This window comes from Loxodonta africana, chromosome 7, assembly GCF_030014295.1.
Source record: "Loxodonta africana isolate mLoxAfr1 chromosome 7, mLoxAfr1.hap2, whole genome shotgun sequence".
In the NCBI taxonomy this organism is placed as follows: Eukaryota; Metazoa; Chordata; class Mammalia; order Proboscidea; family Elephantidae; genus Loxodonta; species Loxodonta africana.
In genome coordinates, this window is record NC_087348.1 from 8,968,109 (window position 1) to 8,984,471 (window position 16,363).

At 59.3% G+C, this 16,363-nt stretch overlaps 2 protein-coding genes across 5 annotated transcripts; one reads left to right on the forward strand and one right to left on the reverse strand.

Annotated features, from left to right (window-relative positions):
- Positions 1-1,215: 1,215 nt before the first annotated feature.
- EFEMP2 (EGF containing fibulin extracellular matrix protein 2) lies at positions 1,216-15,984 on the forward strand. Of its 2 annotated transcripts, XM_064287771.1 has the most exons (12): positions 1,232-1,304; positions 1,567-1,684; positions 1,899-1,947; positions 2,552-2,758; positions 3,318-3,440; positions 3,741-3,857; positions 4,006-4,125; positions 5,919-6,038; positions 6,126-6,252; positions 6,497-6,692; positions 7,774-7,942; positions 8,477-15,984. In XM_064287771.1, exons 2-11 carry the CDS (start codon positions 1,574-1,576, stop codon positions 7,933-7,935), a joined length of 1,332 nt encoding a protein of 443 aa, XP_064143841.1. In that variant the 5' UTR covers positions 1,232-1,304; positions 1,567-1,573; the 3' UTR covers positions 7,936-7,942; positions 8,477-15,984. The 2 variants fall into 2 exon arrangements, with proteins under 2 accessions (XP_064143842.1, XP_064143841.1); XM_064287772.1 differs by lacking the exon at positions 8,477-15,984 and having other exon boundaries at positions 1,216-1,304; positions 7,774-8,057.
- MUS81 (MUS81 structure-specific endonuclease subunit) lies at positions 8,670-15,200 on the reverse strand. 3 transcript variants are annotated; one of them, XM_064287768.1, is made up of 16 exons: positions 13,985-15,200; positions 13,770-13,899; positions 13,444-13,529; positions 12,773-12,871; positions 12,537-12,617; positions 12,280-12,365; positions 11,633-11,773; positions 11,363-11,458; positions 11,153-11,274; positions 10,966-11,063; positions 10,337-10,453; positions 10,145-10,240; positions 9,849-9,977; positions 9,668-9,771; positions 8,924-9,118; positions 8,670-8,832 (listed from the first exon to the last, which is right to left on the reverse strand). In XM_064287768.1, the coding sequence occupies exons 1-16, from the start codon at positions 14,117-14,119 to the stop codon at positions 8,766-8,768; spliced, it is 1,782 nt and encodes a 593-aa protein (XP_064143838.1). In that variant the 5' UTR covers positions 14,120-15,200; the 3' UTR covers positions 8,670-8,765. The 3 variants fall into 3 exon arrangements, with proteins under 3 accessions (XP_064143838.1, XP_064143839.1, XP_064143840.1); XM_064287769.1 differs by having other exon boundaries at positions 8,924-9,007; positions 13,985-15,199; XM_064287770.1 differs by lacking the exon at positions 8,924-9,118 and having other exon boundaries at positions 13,985-15,199.
- Positions 15,985-16,363: the final 379 nt, after the last annotated feature.

Here is a 16,363-nt window from a genome sequence, read left to right on the forward strand (position 1 = left end):
CCAGTCTGTATTCCAAAACAGGTGGCCCATCTCACATTCCCACCAGCAGTGTATGACGGTTCCAATTTCTCCTGCGCCTCACCACTACTTGTTATTGTCTTTTTTATTTTAAGGGATTATTTTAAGCCTCCTCACCCTCACCCTTCGCCGGCTGGGAAGGATTTCTGCGGGTGGGGGAAAGTGAGGAGGAGGAGCCCTCCTGGCCACCCCGAGGAGTCATCCCAGGACCCCCGACACACCCCCTCCTCGGGGCGCGCTCTGGGGTGATTGTGGGGATACGTAGGAGTGGGAAAACGAGGCGAAGACCTGGCCATTCCCACCAGCCGGCTTGCCCCAGGCGGAGGCTACCAGGACACGCAGCCCTTTCCCGTCTCGCTCCTCCCCGAGACGTGGGCAAGGCTAAGGCCCGCCCCTTCCTGGGAGCCCGCCCCGCCCAACTCCGCCCCCGGGGGGGCGCACCCTCCGCTGGGGGCCGAAGCCGGGGCCGTCAGGGGCGGACGGAGGCCGGGAAGGCACTGGCTCCCGGCCCTGGCCTCCCAGGAACCAAGGGCAGCCCTGTCTGCCCTCTTAGGGGGTTCCATTCATTCTGAGCCAGAAGGGCCCTGCCGCCCCACCAGCTGTCGTAGCCTGGTGGAGGGAGGGCGCTGGGTGGTTACGCTGGAGCGAGGGTACCACCGAGGTGAAGGCCACCCTAGGGGAGAAAGGACAGAGATGGACGGTCTTAGGCCTGGGAGTGCCATCTCCGGGCGGGGGTCTGGGGGCCCTGGATCAAGGCTGGGGTGTTTCAGAATGGGGGTCTGTGAGCACAGAATAAAACTGTGGAGGGCACAGAGTGAGAGTTGGGGGTCCCGGGATCAAGGTGTGGGTGCACAGGATGGAGTTCCCGGGCGCTGATTAGGCGGTGCCTAGGTGCACAGGGTGACATTCTGGGAAGCGCAGAGCGAGGGTCTGGGCCCCTCGGTGAGTCTGGGGCCTGGCATCGGGGTCGATGGCCCCAGGATCCAGCGCTCAGGAGACCCTGGCCCGGCGCCGGGAGGCGGCCCGGGGCGGCGCCGTGGGGGACCGGGCGGGGGCCTGCGGCCGCCAGGGGCGGAGAAGCGGGGGTCGGGGTCCCTCCCCCTGGCGCGGGCTCAGGAATCCGCCGAGGGGCGGGCGGAGCGCCGGGGTGGGCCGGCGGCGGGCGCCGGGGGGCGCTTCCTGGGGCCGCGCGTCCAGGGAGCTGCGCTGCCGCCACCGTCCGCCCGCAGGCGCTGCCCAAGCCACCGAGCCGCTGGAGCCGCGGGCCGCGGGACATCGCGGGCCAAGTGAGTGGCCGCCGCTGGGGAGGGCGCGGGCGGAGTGGCGGCCTAGGCGGCGGGAGCAGGGGAACGCCGGGGACCGGGCGGGGGCGGGGCGGCGGGCCCTGGGCTCGGGCCTGCGGAGGAGCCGGCCCGGGCTCCGAGAGGCGCCTGGGCCCCCAGCGCGGTCCTGAGTGAGGCCGGCCGGGGCCAGGGCTCTGGGGCTCGGGACAGTGACTGAAGGGTGTCATGGCAGAGGCACCCTGACCCCCCGCCCACCACCTCGCAGCCCCAGGATGCTCCCCTTCGCCTCCTGCCTGCCCGGGTCTCTGCTGCTCTGGGCGCTTTTGCTGTTGCTCTTGGGGGCAGCGTCTCCCCAGGATTCGGAGGAGCCCGACAGCTACACGGTGGGATGTGGGGCCACTGGCCTGGGATGGGCTGGGTAGGGACACAGAGACAGGATCCTGGGGTGGCTGAGACTGGAGAAGGTGGTCCCCTCCCTTGGTTGGTGGAGCAGCTGGGGCCATTGTTTGGAGCTGGCCAGGAGGGGGGCCAGGCTTGGGCCCTGGTCTTGGAGGGAACCCCGGGGGTGACCATTGGCCACCTCTGGTCCCCTTCCAGGAATGCACAGACGGTTATGAGTGGGACCCCGACAGCCAGCACTGCCGGGGTGAGTGTGCCTGGGGGATTGACCCTCCCTCTAGGAGCCCAGAGAAGGGACAACCCCACCTCCAGAGCAGCAGCAGCAGGGGGCCCAGTGCCTGTCCTCAACCCGGCTCTGCTGGGCCACTGGCCAGCTCTGAATCTCTGGGGGCCAGCTCAGCTAGGGGTGGAGGAGCCATCTAGGCCCCTCCCTCTCCAAGAAGCCCAGGAAACCCTGGCCCCAGCCCCCAGTAAGCAAGAGAGCAACAGGGCACTGCCCAAAGTAGCTGAGTCCTGGACACCCTCTCTGAACAACCCTCCCGGCCCATCACAACCCAGGGGGGCAGTGTCTGTGGGGGTGCATGTCACTCTTGGGCTGAGCCAGGGCCAGAGCTTTGGGGAAGGATAGAAATCTACTTGGAGGAAGGAGAATGGGCACAACAGTGGGAACAGTCGGCCTGCCTCCTGCCCCAGAGGCTCTTGGGAGGGTCCTGGGCCAGCAGCCTTAGCTTGTTGAGTAGAGAAGTCTTGCTGGGGTCACACGGCCTGGAGAAGGCCAAGCTAGGCTCCTGCCCTCAGCCTCCAGGGCCAGCCTAGGAAACTGGCTGTGCCCAGCGGGCCCCTCTCTGCAGATGTCAACGAGTGCCTGACCATCCCTGAGGCCTGCAAGGGTGAAATGAAATGCATCAACCACTACGGGGGCTACCTGTGCCTTCCCCGCTCCGCTGCCGTCATCAACGATCTGCATGGCGAGGGACCCCCACACCCGCTGCCCCCAGCTTCCCACCCCAACCCCTGCCCCCCAGGCTATGAACCCGATGAGCAGGAAAGCTGTGTGGGTGAGTGGGGGGCCACCCTAGCACTGAGGCTTCCAGTCTTCCCCCCAAGCGCCCAACATTGCATCTCAAAAACTCAGCCCTCGTGTCCCTCCTTTGCTTCAATATCTCCCATGGCTCCTCAGGGCCACTGGGATGACATCCAGACCGTTGCCGAGACCCTCAGTGTCTATGGGGCCTGCCACAGGTGGCCCCCGCTCCTGTCCCACTGCCCTGGCCAGCCCCCGGGATCACCCAGCTCTGCCCCTGCCCCCTTCCTGATCTGGGTCCCACCCCTGGGAGCCATGGGCCTTGGAGGATGGAGAAGGTCTTGGAATCAGTGTTCTCGGGAGCTGTGGGCAGAGCCTGTTTCCTTGTGCTCCCCTGATCCTGGGTTGCACAGGTTAGGGCTGCCTCTCCCATTGGGTCCCAGGCTGGACACCTGCTATTTGTGCTGTTGGGAGGGTCTAATCCGTACGCACCCATGCGAGTGGTATCTGACTGTGTCCTCCCATCCTGAGGGGTCTGTCATGTTGGGGGGCACATGGCCTCCTGCGCATGGGCTGAGCAGTGTCTCCCACAGACGTGGACGAGTGCAACCAGGCCCTGCATGACTGCCGTCCCAGCCAGCAGTGCCATAACCTGCCTGGCTCCTACCAGTGCACCTGCCCTGATGGTTACCGCAAGATCGGGCCTGAGTGTGTAGGTGAGTCCAGGCCAGCTTCTCTAGTCCCTGCTCTGAGGCCCTGGCCTGGCTTTCACCCTGGCCTAACCTCCACTCCTTCCCACTCCCAGGTAGAATTTGGCTTCACCCCAGTCCCTGACACCTCTACTATCCTGTCCACCAAACACAGAGGACTGGATGGTATGGGGGGTCCTGGCTGACCTGGCCCAGCGCAGTCCCCCAGACACCGACAAGATTATGGATGATGAGGCCTTGAGTGACAGCAGGCCGGGCCCTGGGTGGCTTCTGACCCTCACCCTCTTTCCCCTGCCTCCACCCCAGACATAGATGAGTGCCGCTACCGCTACTGCCAGCACCGCTGCGTGAACCTGCCCGGTTCCTTTCGTTGCCAGTGTGAGCCGGGCTTCCAGCTGGGGCCCAACAACCGCTCCTGTGTGGGTGAGGCTGGGCCAGATGAGGCTCCTGGGCTCTGGGCAGGGAGGTAGGGCTAGCTAGGGGAGCCCCCTTCCTGACCAGCTCAGGTAGGGGGAGGGCTCTGGGCTGCTCCTCTGCTTTCACCCCTCCCCATTTTTGCTGGCACCCCCAGATGTGAATGAGTGTGACATGGGGGCTCCGTGTGAGCAGCGCTGCTTCAATTCCTATGGGACCTTCCTGTGTCGCTGCCACCAGGGCTATGAGCTGCACCGGGATGGCTTCTCCTGCAATGGTGAGACCTCCGCCCTTGTCACGTCTTCCTTCACTTGGTTCCCAGGCCCTGCACTGTGCCCTACCTTCTGCCACACAGTCCTCTGTCTGATGCCTCCACATCCCGTCCATCATTCTGTATTCGCTCACGTCCTGTGTATCCTGCCCCGGGTAGACCTGCCCCCAGGAACTCCCAGCCAGGGGGCGGGGAGAGGGGAGGCACAGACGAGAGAATAGTGTAGTCTCCCCTGATGCTCACTGGAGAGGCTGTGCAGGGATATGGGCACCACACTCCCCAGGAGTTAGTGGGTCCTGCATTCAAATCTTGGACTAGGGCAAGTCACTCTTCTCTGAGCCCATTTCTTCTTTCGTAAAATGGGTTGTCTTGAAGATTAAGTAGAAAAATGAAAGCGGATGCACGCTTTTTCAAGTCTAGGCAGCAACAATAAAAACAAACAAAAAAAACCCAAATCTGCTGCCATCGAGTCGAGTAGATTTCAACACGAAGCGACCCTATAGGACAGAGTAGAACTGCCCCAAAGGGTTTCCAAGGATTTCTTCCAAGGAGCGGCTGGTGGGTTTGAACCACTGACCTTTCAGTTAGCAGCCAAGCGCTTTAACCACTACACCACCAGGGCTCCTAGAAACACTAAAAAAACAAAACAAACTCGTTACCTAAAAGTTGAGGGACTGCTAATTATTGAGAACTTACCCAGTGCTGTGTGATGTATTTCCCTACTTTGCCTCATTTAATCCTGTCAACAACCTAGTGAGGTTAAGTATGCTTTTTTCTTCCTCTGCAAAATGAGGACATTAGTACCGCCCTCAAGGTTTGTTGGGAGGATTGCAAAACATAATAAGCATAAAAAAAAAAAAAATTTTTTTTTAAAGCATAAAGTCCTGGATAAATGGTGACTTTCATTATACAATGAAAAGAAGTTAAGAGACTGCCGAAGTCACCCAGCTAGGGGTGAGGTGGGGCTAGGGCTCAATCCGGGCTTCTCATGCCATGGCAGGTGGCCCCGTACCCTGTTTATGTTGTGCTTGCTGACAAGGCAGGACCCATAGGTACCTGGTTCAGAGCAGAAAGCCTGGGCTCTGCCCACATGGCTCACATCTGGCAGGGGGTGATTGAGTGCTTGGGCCGATTCTGGGCTGCAGAGATTGGGCAAGTTATTGAAAACCAGGGTAGGCTGGACCCTCACGACTCATGTACTCTAATCCACTCGTTTTACTGACAGGGAAATAGAGTGTCCCCAAAATCGGTCCGTAGGATTCAAACCCAGGCCTTGAGATTCCCAGTGGTTTCATTTAGTATCTTCTTACAGTCCAGGGGCAGAACGAGAAGTCTGAGCTGGGACAGTGGGGGAAACCTTGAATCTTCTGTCCTCCTAAATCTTGGAGTGGCACAAGCGATTTGTGTTCGACTACTATTTTTTTTTTTTTTACTAACCTAAAGATTGGCAGGTCAAACCCGCTCAGCGGAAGTTCAAATCCACTCCATCATGGAAGAATGGCCTGGCACTCTTCTGTAAAGATTATAGCCAAGAAAACCCTATGGAGCAATTCTGCTCTGTAACACACGGGGGCGCCATGCATAAGTTGGAATGGACTCCAGGGCAACGGGTTTGGTTTTTATTAAGCTTGGAGGGCTGTCGCATTCCCCTCTGACTTCCCTCGTGTGTCTTACCACGGGGCTGGGCTCTTTCAGTAAATGTTTGTGGAACTGAATCGAAAGGATTCCCCTGTCCCAAAAGTCCTCCCCCCTCGCCTTCAGGCCAGCCCTCCATTTGATCAACTCCACCATTTCCTCAGATATCGACGAATGCAGCTACTCCAGTTACCTCTGCCAGTATCGCTGTGTCAACGAGCCAGGCCGCTTCTCCTGTCACTGCCCGCAGGGCTACCAGCTGTTGGCCACACGCCTCTGTCAAGGTACAGGTTGCTGGGGCGGGCTGGGCAGGGTGGTGTGAGGGGTTGGTGGTCTGACGCCCGGGTTCCAGCCCCTCTCCCCTGGCACAGACATTGACGAGTGCGAGTCAGGCGAGCACCAGTGCTCCGAGACCCAGACCTGTGTCAACTACCATGGGGGCTACCGCTGCGTAGAGACTAACCGCTGCGTGGAGCCCTACGTCCAGGTGTCCGACAAGTGAGTTACTTTGACGCTGGGCGCTTATAGAAACTACAACTCCCAGTGGACTCTGAGGCTGGCTGGCGCCTGTTCGGGCGGGCGGTGTCCCCGAGGGCTGATGGGAGTTGTAGTCCTTCATGACAAGGAGTGCGAACTGTTACAGCAGGAGTGGGAGGATCCATCGTGCCCTCCTTTCGGGGGTAGGCAATATTTGGGGGACGGGCTAAAGCCTCATCCGTGTCCTTTATTTTGGGGTCTCCAGCCGCTGCCTCTGTCCGGCCTCCAACCCACTGTGCCGGGAGCAGCCTTCGTCCATCGTGCACCGCTACATGAGCATCACCTCGGAGCGGAGCGTGCCCGCTGACGTGTTTCAGATCCAGGCGACGTCCGTCTACCCCGGCGCCTACAATGCCTTTCAGATCCGTGCCGGAAACTCGCAGGGGGACTTCTACATTCGGGTAAGGCCTTGCCGCCCCCACCCTTCAACTGACGTGCAAAAGCCGCTGTATAATTACAGGAAGCCCGAAGTGGGAGACGCGGTTATGCCGCTAAGCCCCGCCCCTCCCCGAAGCCCCGCCCCGGGGCGGGACTTCCCGCGGTAATACCGCACTACTGCCTTTCTAACACTGCCTCAACTGGGCCCCACAGAGCCAAAACCAAACAGTGCCTAGAGCTGCGTAGGGCCGCCTTTTTACATGGCTGTCTCCCCACTGGACTGTGAACTCCCTGGGTGCCAGGATCTTGTCTGATTCATGTCTACAGGTCCGCATTGTATGTGTAGGAAGGTAGGGCTGACCTAAATTCTCACAGTGCAAACCAGAAAAAGTGGACTACAGGCTGTTAAATGCTGTTCTAACGAGGCACCTGGAATCTGGGGTTTGCATCCCTGTACTGGGTTACCCTATCTGGCCTCAGTTTCTTCACCCACGTGAGTGGCATGGGAGGTCTTCAGAGAGTCAGAGAGGGGTGGGCAAGTAGAGCTGGGCCTGGCCAAGGGTAGAGCAGTAGGGTGGGTGGGTGCAGGCGCCTGGGTCAGAGGCTCCAATTCTCTGCTGATGGAGCTGTTAGATGGGGAGGGCCCAGGTGTGGCTGGCAGTGACAGAAGAAGAGTGCAAGGGTCTCAAACACATGGACCTCATGCTGTATTCAGCTTCAGGACGGGTTGGTTTGGTATCAGCACTTGTTTTTTCTCTTTGAAATGCAATGCTTTGAGTGAGGGGTCTGCCTACTCCAAGTTACCAAAGGCCCCACCACTCCCAAGTGTCACACCTGGTCTTGTCTCACATTGGTTAACCCCAGTTAGAGGAACAAAAACCAGCTGGCAACGGTGGGAAGAGCAGCAGGGGGTGACTTCTGAGGGCAGAAGCCTGGGTGCAGGAGGGTAGATGAGAAAACGGGGCAGGACTGAGACAGACGTCTCTACCTCCCGGCCAGCTGTAATGGGTATAAGGCAAGAGGGTCAGGAGGTGATGCTAGGCTAGGAGCCTGGCACATCGGTTGACACAATCTACATGTGCCCCCACCCACTGTGCCCCGCAGCAAATCAACAATGTCAGCGCCATGCTGGTCCTCGCCCGGCCCGTGACGGGCCCCCGGGAGTACGTGCTGGACCTGGAGATGGTCACCATGAACTCCCTCATGAGCTACCGGGCCAGCTCTGTACTGAGACTCACCGTCTTCGTGGGGGCCTACACCTTCTGAGGAGGGGGTGAGAGGGCCCTAAGGGAGTGGAGGGAGGAGCCTGGGGCTCAGGGAGGACTGTGTTCTGCTAAAAGGGAAGACGTTGTGAGGGGCAGAGAGAGAGGCAATAAAGGGAGAAAGGAGTCGTCCTGGTGGCTGAGGTGGGTGGGTAAAAACTGCAGTCATCCCAGACTGGGGAAGGGGGGCTGTGTGCTCAGGGTGAGGAGACCCCACTGTCAGGAGCTGGGAGCCCTGTCCTCTAGGCTGGGATTGGTCTGCATACCCCAGATGTCAGAATTGGCCTGGTGGGAGGAGGTAATGAAGCTTCAGCCCAGAGACTGGGGCTTGGCTGGTTTGCTAGGGGACCCTGCTTTGGGCAGTGCCAGAAGGCCCTGGGTTCCAATCCCAGCTCGGCCTCAAAGTATGAATTTGGACAAACCCTAGTAGCTCCCTGTGCCTCTGTTTTCCCATCCATAAAGTGAGGCAACCGGACTGTTAATGGTTTTCAAACTTCTTTTTCAAGCTGCAGAACTTCTTATCAAAGGAAATTTCATTCATTCAGGGACCCTTTGATGACATAAACTCGACTCAAAGTTGCAATGCCCAGTGAGTCCACCTCCTTGGCAGCCTTGGTGCTCCACGAGCCTGAGGAACTCAGCCTAAAACCGGACCAGATGGTCTCCCCAATTCCTGCCTGGCTATTTTACAATGCCCCTGGGGCCTGGCGCCTCTCCTCCGTAACACATAAAACCGTGAACGTTTATGATTTTTATTGTAGCCCAAAAGATTTTGGTTAAAAGGCTGGCTAGCAGCCGAGTGGGGGAAGGCAGAGGCCCATCTCACAGCACGGCTCAGGTCAGGGGACCACAGTTACAGTAGAGCTGGGACAAGGTCCTGCTCAGAACAGGCCCCAGATTCCTGCAGGGAGAGAGGCAGGTGAGGTCAGACCCTGTGCCTCAGGCAGCCCCGGCCCCCTGGCACTCTTTCCAAGTCTGTCCCCTGCCCTCACCTCTGCAGATGCCCACATTTAATGGTACTCAGCAGCATCTCCTGCTCCTTGGGAGTGGCACAGGCATCATAGGCAGCCAGGAGGCTGGGGGTGGGGTGGGATGTTGCAGTTTCTGAGGCTTGACCATGGCTGGCTGCTGGCCCACTCGGAACCCAGCTCCAGGCCAGCACCATGGACGAGAAAGCAGGAAGGGGTCTGCATGGGTTCTAGGGGTCAGGATCACTGCCCCACTTCCTGAGCCTGGCACTCAAGGCCCTGGGGGCTGTCCCCTGGAGCTTGGGCCCAGCCTCACTCTCCTTTCCCCTCAGGGCCACACCCTGTGCAGCCACCCCTGGAAAACCCCAGGGAACCCTGAACCAGGGGCCAAACCCTCTACCTTTCTGCAGGAGCATGAGGACAGGACCAGCAAAGGTGCCAAAAGCTCCTGCAGGAGATGCTCCCCGAGCCTGGGCATTCTCAGGCCAGCAAAATGGGCCATCTTCCGAGCCCAGCTCCCTCGCCTTCCCTCCAAGGAGCCTTCTCTGCTTCTCCAGGCCTAATAGTCTCTCTCCTACCTGTGGCCTCCCCCAGTGTTTAGGCCACGGTCTGGTCCTGGCTGGTTCTGTCCCTCTCCTGGCCCTAGTCCTGTGAACTACCTCGGGTTCAGCTGGATCACCCATCTCTGGGTCTGCACAGTCCACACAGAACCGGGCCCCCCACGAAGCACTGGCTGAGCTGAATTTAATGCAGGGACGGAGGGCCTACCTGGCAGGGGTGCTGTACCGATTGACCAGGGCTGCCGCCTTCTCCCCACTCACTCCGCGTACCTGCATCAGCTGACGGGCAAACACCTCACGGATGGACTGTGCCTGGGGGGTGGGACAGGGACCAGGTCAGGGCTGGTCTGGGGCCAGCCACGTGCGGAGAAACCAGGCAGAGACAGTACCTTGTTCTTAATGGCTCCTGCGTTGAAGTCACTGAAGGTTAGGAGTGAGCACAGAGGATTTGGGGAGGGCCTGGCCCCTGGTTCAGGGTCCCCTGGGGTCCCCCATGGGCGGCTGCATAGAGTGTGGCCCTGAGGCAAAAGGAGAGTGAGGGACGGGTCAGAGCTCCAGGGGACAACCCCCACCCCGTCCTTGCGTGATCTACGCATCAGAGAACCAGTCTGAGAAGTGGGAATACTACCCACCCCACATCCCTCAGGGGAATGGAGGCCAATGCCCAGCAGGTACATCTGCTCACCTGATAGAGTCTCTGCAGGCCCCGTGTCAAGAGAGCCAGGTAGGCAGCTGACTCCTTAATGTCTGCTGTGCGCTTCACAAAGAACCCATCGATAATCTGGGGAAGGGGGCCCAAGAGAGGGAGGGGGCTCCTGAGCACAGCCACCAACCATGAGGCCCGTGCCAACCTGGCCTGCCCTCCCCTCCAGCTCACCTGAGTGTTGGTGACAGCCTGCAGCAGGGTGCTCTCGGGAAGGCTCAGGTTGTGGGTGGAGCCATGCTCCTCCACCAAGTATACCCGGCGCCCCAGGCCGCAGCGCTTCAGCCGAAACTGGGGACGTAGGCAGAGGAGAGAAGGCTCAGAGTCACACACTGGTCCCGTCTTCATCCCTGACCCGTCCAGTAGTCTCAAGGCAGCCGCTACCTTTTTACTCATGCTGTGACTGAAATCTCCTCCTGCCCTCCCTCAACAAGCTCATTCTTTAAGTCGCTCTTCCATCTGCACGTGGTCTCTCTGACTATAGGACCAGCAAAGTGACCAGTATGGGATGTGGCCTGTGCCATTCCCCTCCTGGAGATCTGGGCCTTATTTATCCAAGACTGCAGGGCCTGGCTACTCAGAGGTCTTTACTGTGCTCCTCCATCTAGCACAAGTATCCTGCACACCTTCATGCTGTGTCCCTAGTGGGCCTGCTCCCAGGGCTGTCCCGGAGCAGCTCTCCTGGGTGTGTGGCCAGCCCAGAAGTCCCCCTGGATTCCTCCGGGCTGAGGAGGAAGCCCCAGAGCTGTGGGTGTGTCCTGCAGCAGGGAGCAGGGGTCACAGGGCGAGGCCAGTGAGCAAACCTTCTGCTCCCGGAAGCGGCCGTCAATGATGCTGCTGCACAGGTCATCCAGCCGCTTGCGCTCCACGATGTGGTCCAGCACGAGCTCAACAGGCCTCACTACCAAGGGGCCAAGGAGAGTCTCATTGGCTCGTGTCCCCCCACCTGCCAGGCCTGCCTCTGACACCCACCCACCTAGGGCCCCTTACCTGGGTCTCTGGGCCTGGTCTCCTGTGCCACCCACACAAAGTCCCCAACGTGTAGCTTTCGGACTGTGTGGCTCACATGCAGCCGCTGCAGCTCACGGAGCAGCTCTGGCCTGTGCCCAGCTCTGGAGTTTTGAGGCAGGGGCCTAGGTCAGGGCAGGCCAAGAGCCCCCCAGTAGCATCCTGACTGCTCCCTCTCTCCCCACTGCTCACCCTGTGGTCTCGCTGACATCCACACACAACAGCACCCTGTACTCGCCAGGCCCCAGCTCCAGCAGTGGCTTTTGGGCAGTCACTTCACTGGGATCCCTGTGGGGAAAAGGGGCTGGTGTGTGTGAGGTAAGAACCCCAGTGCCAAGGCAGTCCCCTTCTCCTCCCCCTAGAATGTGGAGCAGTCAGAGCTCAGCTAGGTCCGGAGGTGGGAGTGGGGAGCTGGCCTCATTTCAGGGAGCCCTCATGCTCCCCCACACCCCTCCCACTCACAGCTTGGACAAGCCTGCTCCCGGCACTTGTGGCTCCTCCCCAGCAGGCTCCTCTGGCCCTGTGCCCACATTCACTAAGCTCAGGCCCTCCGACTCGGCCAGCTTCTGGGCCAATTCCAGCCCCTCCGGGGTCAACGAATACCTGGGAGATGAAGAAGACGAACACAAGTCTCCCTTCTTCAGTCAGACTAGGCAAGCTCTCCTGCCCGTCCCCAACTAGGGTGGCCGTGCCACCCCCTTGGCAACCCTGTACAAGCAAGCTCAACCCCTCCCAGCCCTAAAATGTATAATCAGCTTAGCTTTCTCCGAATCTGCCCAGCACTACTTCTCAGGTCTCCAGTAAGTCCGTCCCAAGTCTTCTTTCCTCTGGGTTCCTGCTCATGTTGTTCCTCCTGGAATGCCTTTCCTGCATCCTCTCCACTGAGTCCTACAGCATGTCAACTGCCACCTCCTCAGCAAAGCCCTTTTGTTGCCCCAGTAACTTGTGGCACCCCTCCTCCCTCCCAGGCCCTCAGATCCTCCAGGTACCCGGACAATGTGGGACCACAGTGCCCGGAGTGAGGCCTGGGCCTTGCTGAATGACTGCAAGCCCCACTAAGAATGTGAAGTCTGCTCCCCACTCCCTATATCCCCTGCAGTTGGCCCCACCTGGCTGGCTGGTGTGTTCTGAGGACAAGGTTCCGGTGGAGGAGGGATCGGAGAGCTGGCCAAGGTCGAACATTGCCAGAGACCACCTGTTGACAGAGAAGGAAGTCCTCAGGGAGCCACTGGTGCCACTAAGTGGCCACACTCCTTCTGCCCCCAGCCTTGGGCCAAGCCCCACACCACAGCCCGCATCTGAGAAGGGCAGTCTCTGGGGGGCTGAGGATCAGACTCAGAGCCGCTCAGCCCGGTCTGCGCCTTACCTTAGTGCTCACCCTGGGAGCCTTCTGGGCACATCTCTGCAGCAGCTCCTCCTTGGTTAGGAAACAGCAGCCACTAGGATTCTGAAATCAAGGTTCAGTGCCTGGGTCCCTCCACGCTGTGCTTACTCCCTTAAGCACCCCATCGCCCAGCCCTAGTGGCTGGATGTTCTTTACCACCTTGCCCCAGCCAGGCTTTTCAATAGCCCCCGGCCCACTGCCTCTGCCCTGGTACTCACCAGGCGCTCCTGGTAGAGCAGCAACAGCACAGTGCGGGCTCCTGAGTGCCGGGCTGGCCAGTAGCTGCCAGAGCCTTTCGATCTGGGCTGGGCTGGAACCTGAAGGGTACGGAAAGCTCTGAACATGACAGCCAGTGCCTGTTGCAGAGTCCCTGGCGAGGCCGGGACACCTGAGGGTTCAGGTTCTGTTTCAGCAGGCCCAAAGCAAGTCACTCAACTGCCTCTCACACTCCTTAGCTGTAAAGTGGGCCAGATAGTGGGAATATCCTCTGCAAAGCTGGGATGTGGCAGTGGGCCATTATGGGGTACGGGACGGTGGGGGTTGCCTGGCCAAGCCTCAGTTCTCCTGGTCCACCAACCTGCGCTGCAAAACTCAGTAACAGCAACCCCTGCAACTTACTGGGCTGGGGTTCCTAAGTAGTTTAATCACAGAACTCTACGGATAACTCTACTGTCGATATTCTCACCTACACCCTAAAAAACTGAATCTCAAAATAACCACTTGCCTGAACCCAGGTATCATTAATGTAGCTCTTTAAACACTGGCCTGCTTAATTTCCACGTTTCCTCAAAGCAACCCACATCCCCTGAGAAAGCCAACCACCAAGAGCTGGAAATATTACTTTCGGTACACCCACCTGCCTTGCCACTCCCCCTTGTTCTGTACTCACCGGCAGGGAAGGATCCCGAGTTTCCGCAGGTGGCCCTTCCGGGGCTGAACTCTTCTCTCCAGGTGGTGAGACCGGGGCATGGTCACCTGTGGGGGCGGAAGAGATTCACTCCCGGACCCCACAGAATCTGGCAGGCGGGGAGGAGCTGGGACGCTGCCTGCTCAAGCGGTACGGGAGAAGGGTGAGGCTCAGAGAGAGCCAGCCGCTAGTCCGAGGTCAGACAACGTGGACAGGAGTGGAGCGTTTGAAGCCAAGGTATCCAAGGTGGGCACGAACGCTGCACCTGGTGCGGCAGAGGAAGACCGGCCCTCGCCCTTGGTGCTCACCGCCCGAGGCTCGGTGCTGCTGCAGCCGCTCGTCCAACATCCGACAGAGCCCGTCTCCGAAGTGCTGGAGGATCTTGGCTTCCTTTCCGCTGCGCAGGGGCAGCGGGTACCGCCGGAGGGAGCGCAGCGCCTGCGGGAGCAGGGGGTGCGGTCAGGCCGGCCTTGGGGTCCAGCTCGGCCAGCGTCCGCCCCAGTTAGGCCGGCGCGGACCCCACCTTCTGAAACACGAAGCGTGTGCGGCGCCCCCTGCTGGCTGCCTCGTCCCTCCACTCGGTCAGCCAGCGTACGAAGAGCGGGTTAGGGCAAACGGGCAGAGGCCGCTTCCGGCCCAGGCGGACCGGCGCCGCCATGAGCCCTGGGGCCGGCCCTCGGGCGCCTCACGCCGGCGGAACTGGGACACCACCAGCTCCGGAGTTGGGATTCGAAAACCAGCTCGGAGGAGGCGGGGCTTCCCCAGTCACGTGGTCCCACGCGGGCACTAACTGGGTGATCGCCTCCCTTCCTCGCCCCCCGCCCCTGCACTATTCTAAGTGGCCGGCTCAGATTGCTGTCTCTACACCCCACTGCACTGAATCAGCCTTTGGACGCACCCCACTTAGGACCCTGGAGCCTAGACCCCGCCCCTTCCTCCCACCCCAAATTCGAGAGCGGGGCCCTATCTGTGCAGGCGAGAGGAAGGCGGACAGCGCCCCTTGTGGCTGGGAGGACGGGCCGGGGACGTGTTTAACGGAGTAATCTCAGCTTGGCTTCTTCAAAGTCCGCTGGCACTTTCAGCCTCACCCTTACAGAGGATGGGGGAGAGGACTGGGCTGGAAAAGAGCCCAGAAGAGGTGGGGGATGCAGGTATATTTTCCAGAGTGACATCTAGGAGGGGATGCAGGGCATGAAGATACAAAGCTAAGGCAGAAGGAGTTGAAGGATCTTCGGAGGAAATGATGATCACGGGCTGGGGGACACAGGGCAGAGTGGGCGACGTGAAGTCGGGGACAGGCAGAGAACACTGAAGCTAGGAGGACACGGGGGTCGGAAGACTGGTAATAAGGGGACTTTAACTAGGAGGTGCTGCGCATCCTGAGAGATGGTGGCACGTGGCTGAATTCGGGGAAGCAGATAGGAGTAAGAAGCCCAGAGAAAGGTAGAAGGGGAGAATGCTTCGTCGTTTCTGTGGCTCATTGGAGATGGGGAGCCCTCAGGGGGATCGATTAAATGTGGGGATTCTGCAAAGTGGCCCCAGGTTGAGGGGCACGTACAGAAAATTGGACACAGGGATCTCGCCAGGGGGTTGGAGCAGCCCATAGGCCACCAGCTGTCATGCCGGAAGTCGCGAGGTGCAGCTCTCGGGCCTGCGAAGGAGCTTCAGGTCCACCCTTGCAGACTCCGCCCAGCCCGAGATCCAGCATCCCCAGCCTGCTTAGGCCTCCCGCCTCCCGCCCGACGCGGCCTTATAAGGAGCCTGGAGCCGGCATTCGGGCTGGCTCCGCCCCCTCCAGTCTCATGCCCTAATAAGGACATCTAGGGCATCCTGCGGCTGGCGGCGGGCGGGAGAGCGTTTCCAGGGTAACTGCGAAGCCCCCTTCCCCCTCCTTGTTGCTCTTGGAAACTCCGAGGCTCGAAATAGGTGGAACCAGGCTCCCCTCTGACTGGGGTGCTGGCGGGAGGCGGCGGTCGAGCTGTGGCCTCCACCTGGGCCTCCCGGGTGCTCGGCTGGTAGGTGGTGCTGCGGGATGTCCCCGACTACAATCTCCGGCATGCTCTGCGAGGTACCCCACTCCCTGGTGTCGCTCCCGGGGTCTTGAAGACTGGGCTGCCTCCTACTACTTACACGTTGTTTTCTGCTATGGGATCAAGGCCACCAGTTCCGTTTATGGGTATGCCTCTGACGTGTTTGCGACCCTTGTCTTCTCTTCTTGCAGAGTGTGCAGTCTCATGATCATCTTTCGGAGCCAACGAAGTCTAAGCACATCCCAAACAGTTCCATTTTATTTAGGCGTATGCGCCCACAGAGCTTGTGTCTCAGTTTTGCGGCTATTAATCATCTACCTGGCTATCATATCAACCTGAACGAGGTTCAAGTCTGGTTTAATGTCTGTTTCCTTGCTGCCAAATAAGAGATACAAAGAATCCTTGGACTGAAATGCACAAACCCCTTTATTGCCTCGTGAATGAATGACGTCTGCCAAGCACCTTTAAATAAAGACAAAGCCCTCCTTTGAAAGTTTTTTTTCCCCTGTAGCCTTTCCCTCGCGCGTGCGCGCGTCTGTGTTTTCCCCTATTTTTATTTTACTAAAGTTGCATGTGGCCTTTTTGAGGAGACAAGAGTGGCTTCGGACACGGAGGACGTTCAGTGAGTGTTTATTGGATTGAAGGCTCCTTATCCTTGCGGTTCTCCTTGTTTTAGGACTGAATTCCAGACCAATGGAGAGTTGTTTCAATTCAGAAAAGCAAAATCCTAATCCCACTAAAAATTTTCAGACTAGGAGATCTAGATAGTGTCAAGATGGGTATATTATGAAAACCGTTTCGCTCAAGGGTGAAGGACAGCAAAATCGGGGTTCATTTTTGTGTCTTCTTTAAGGTTAGCCAGGGCCTATCGC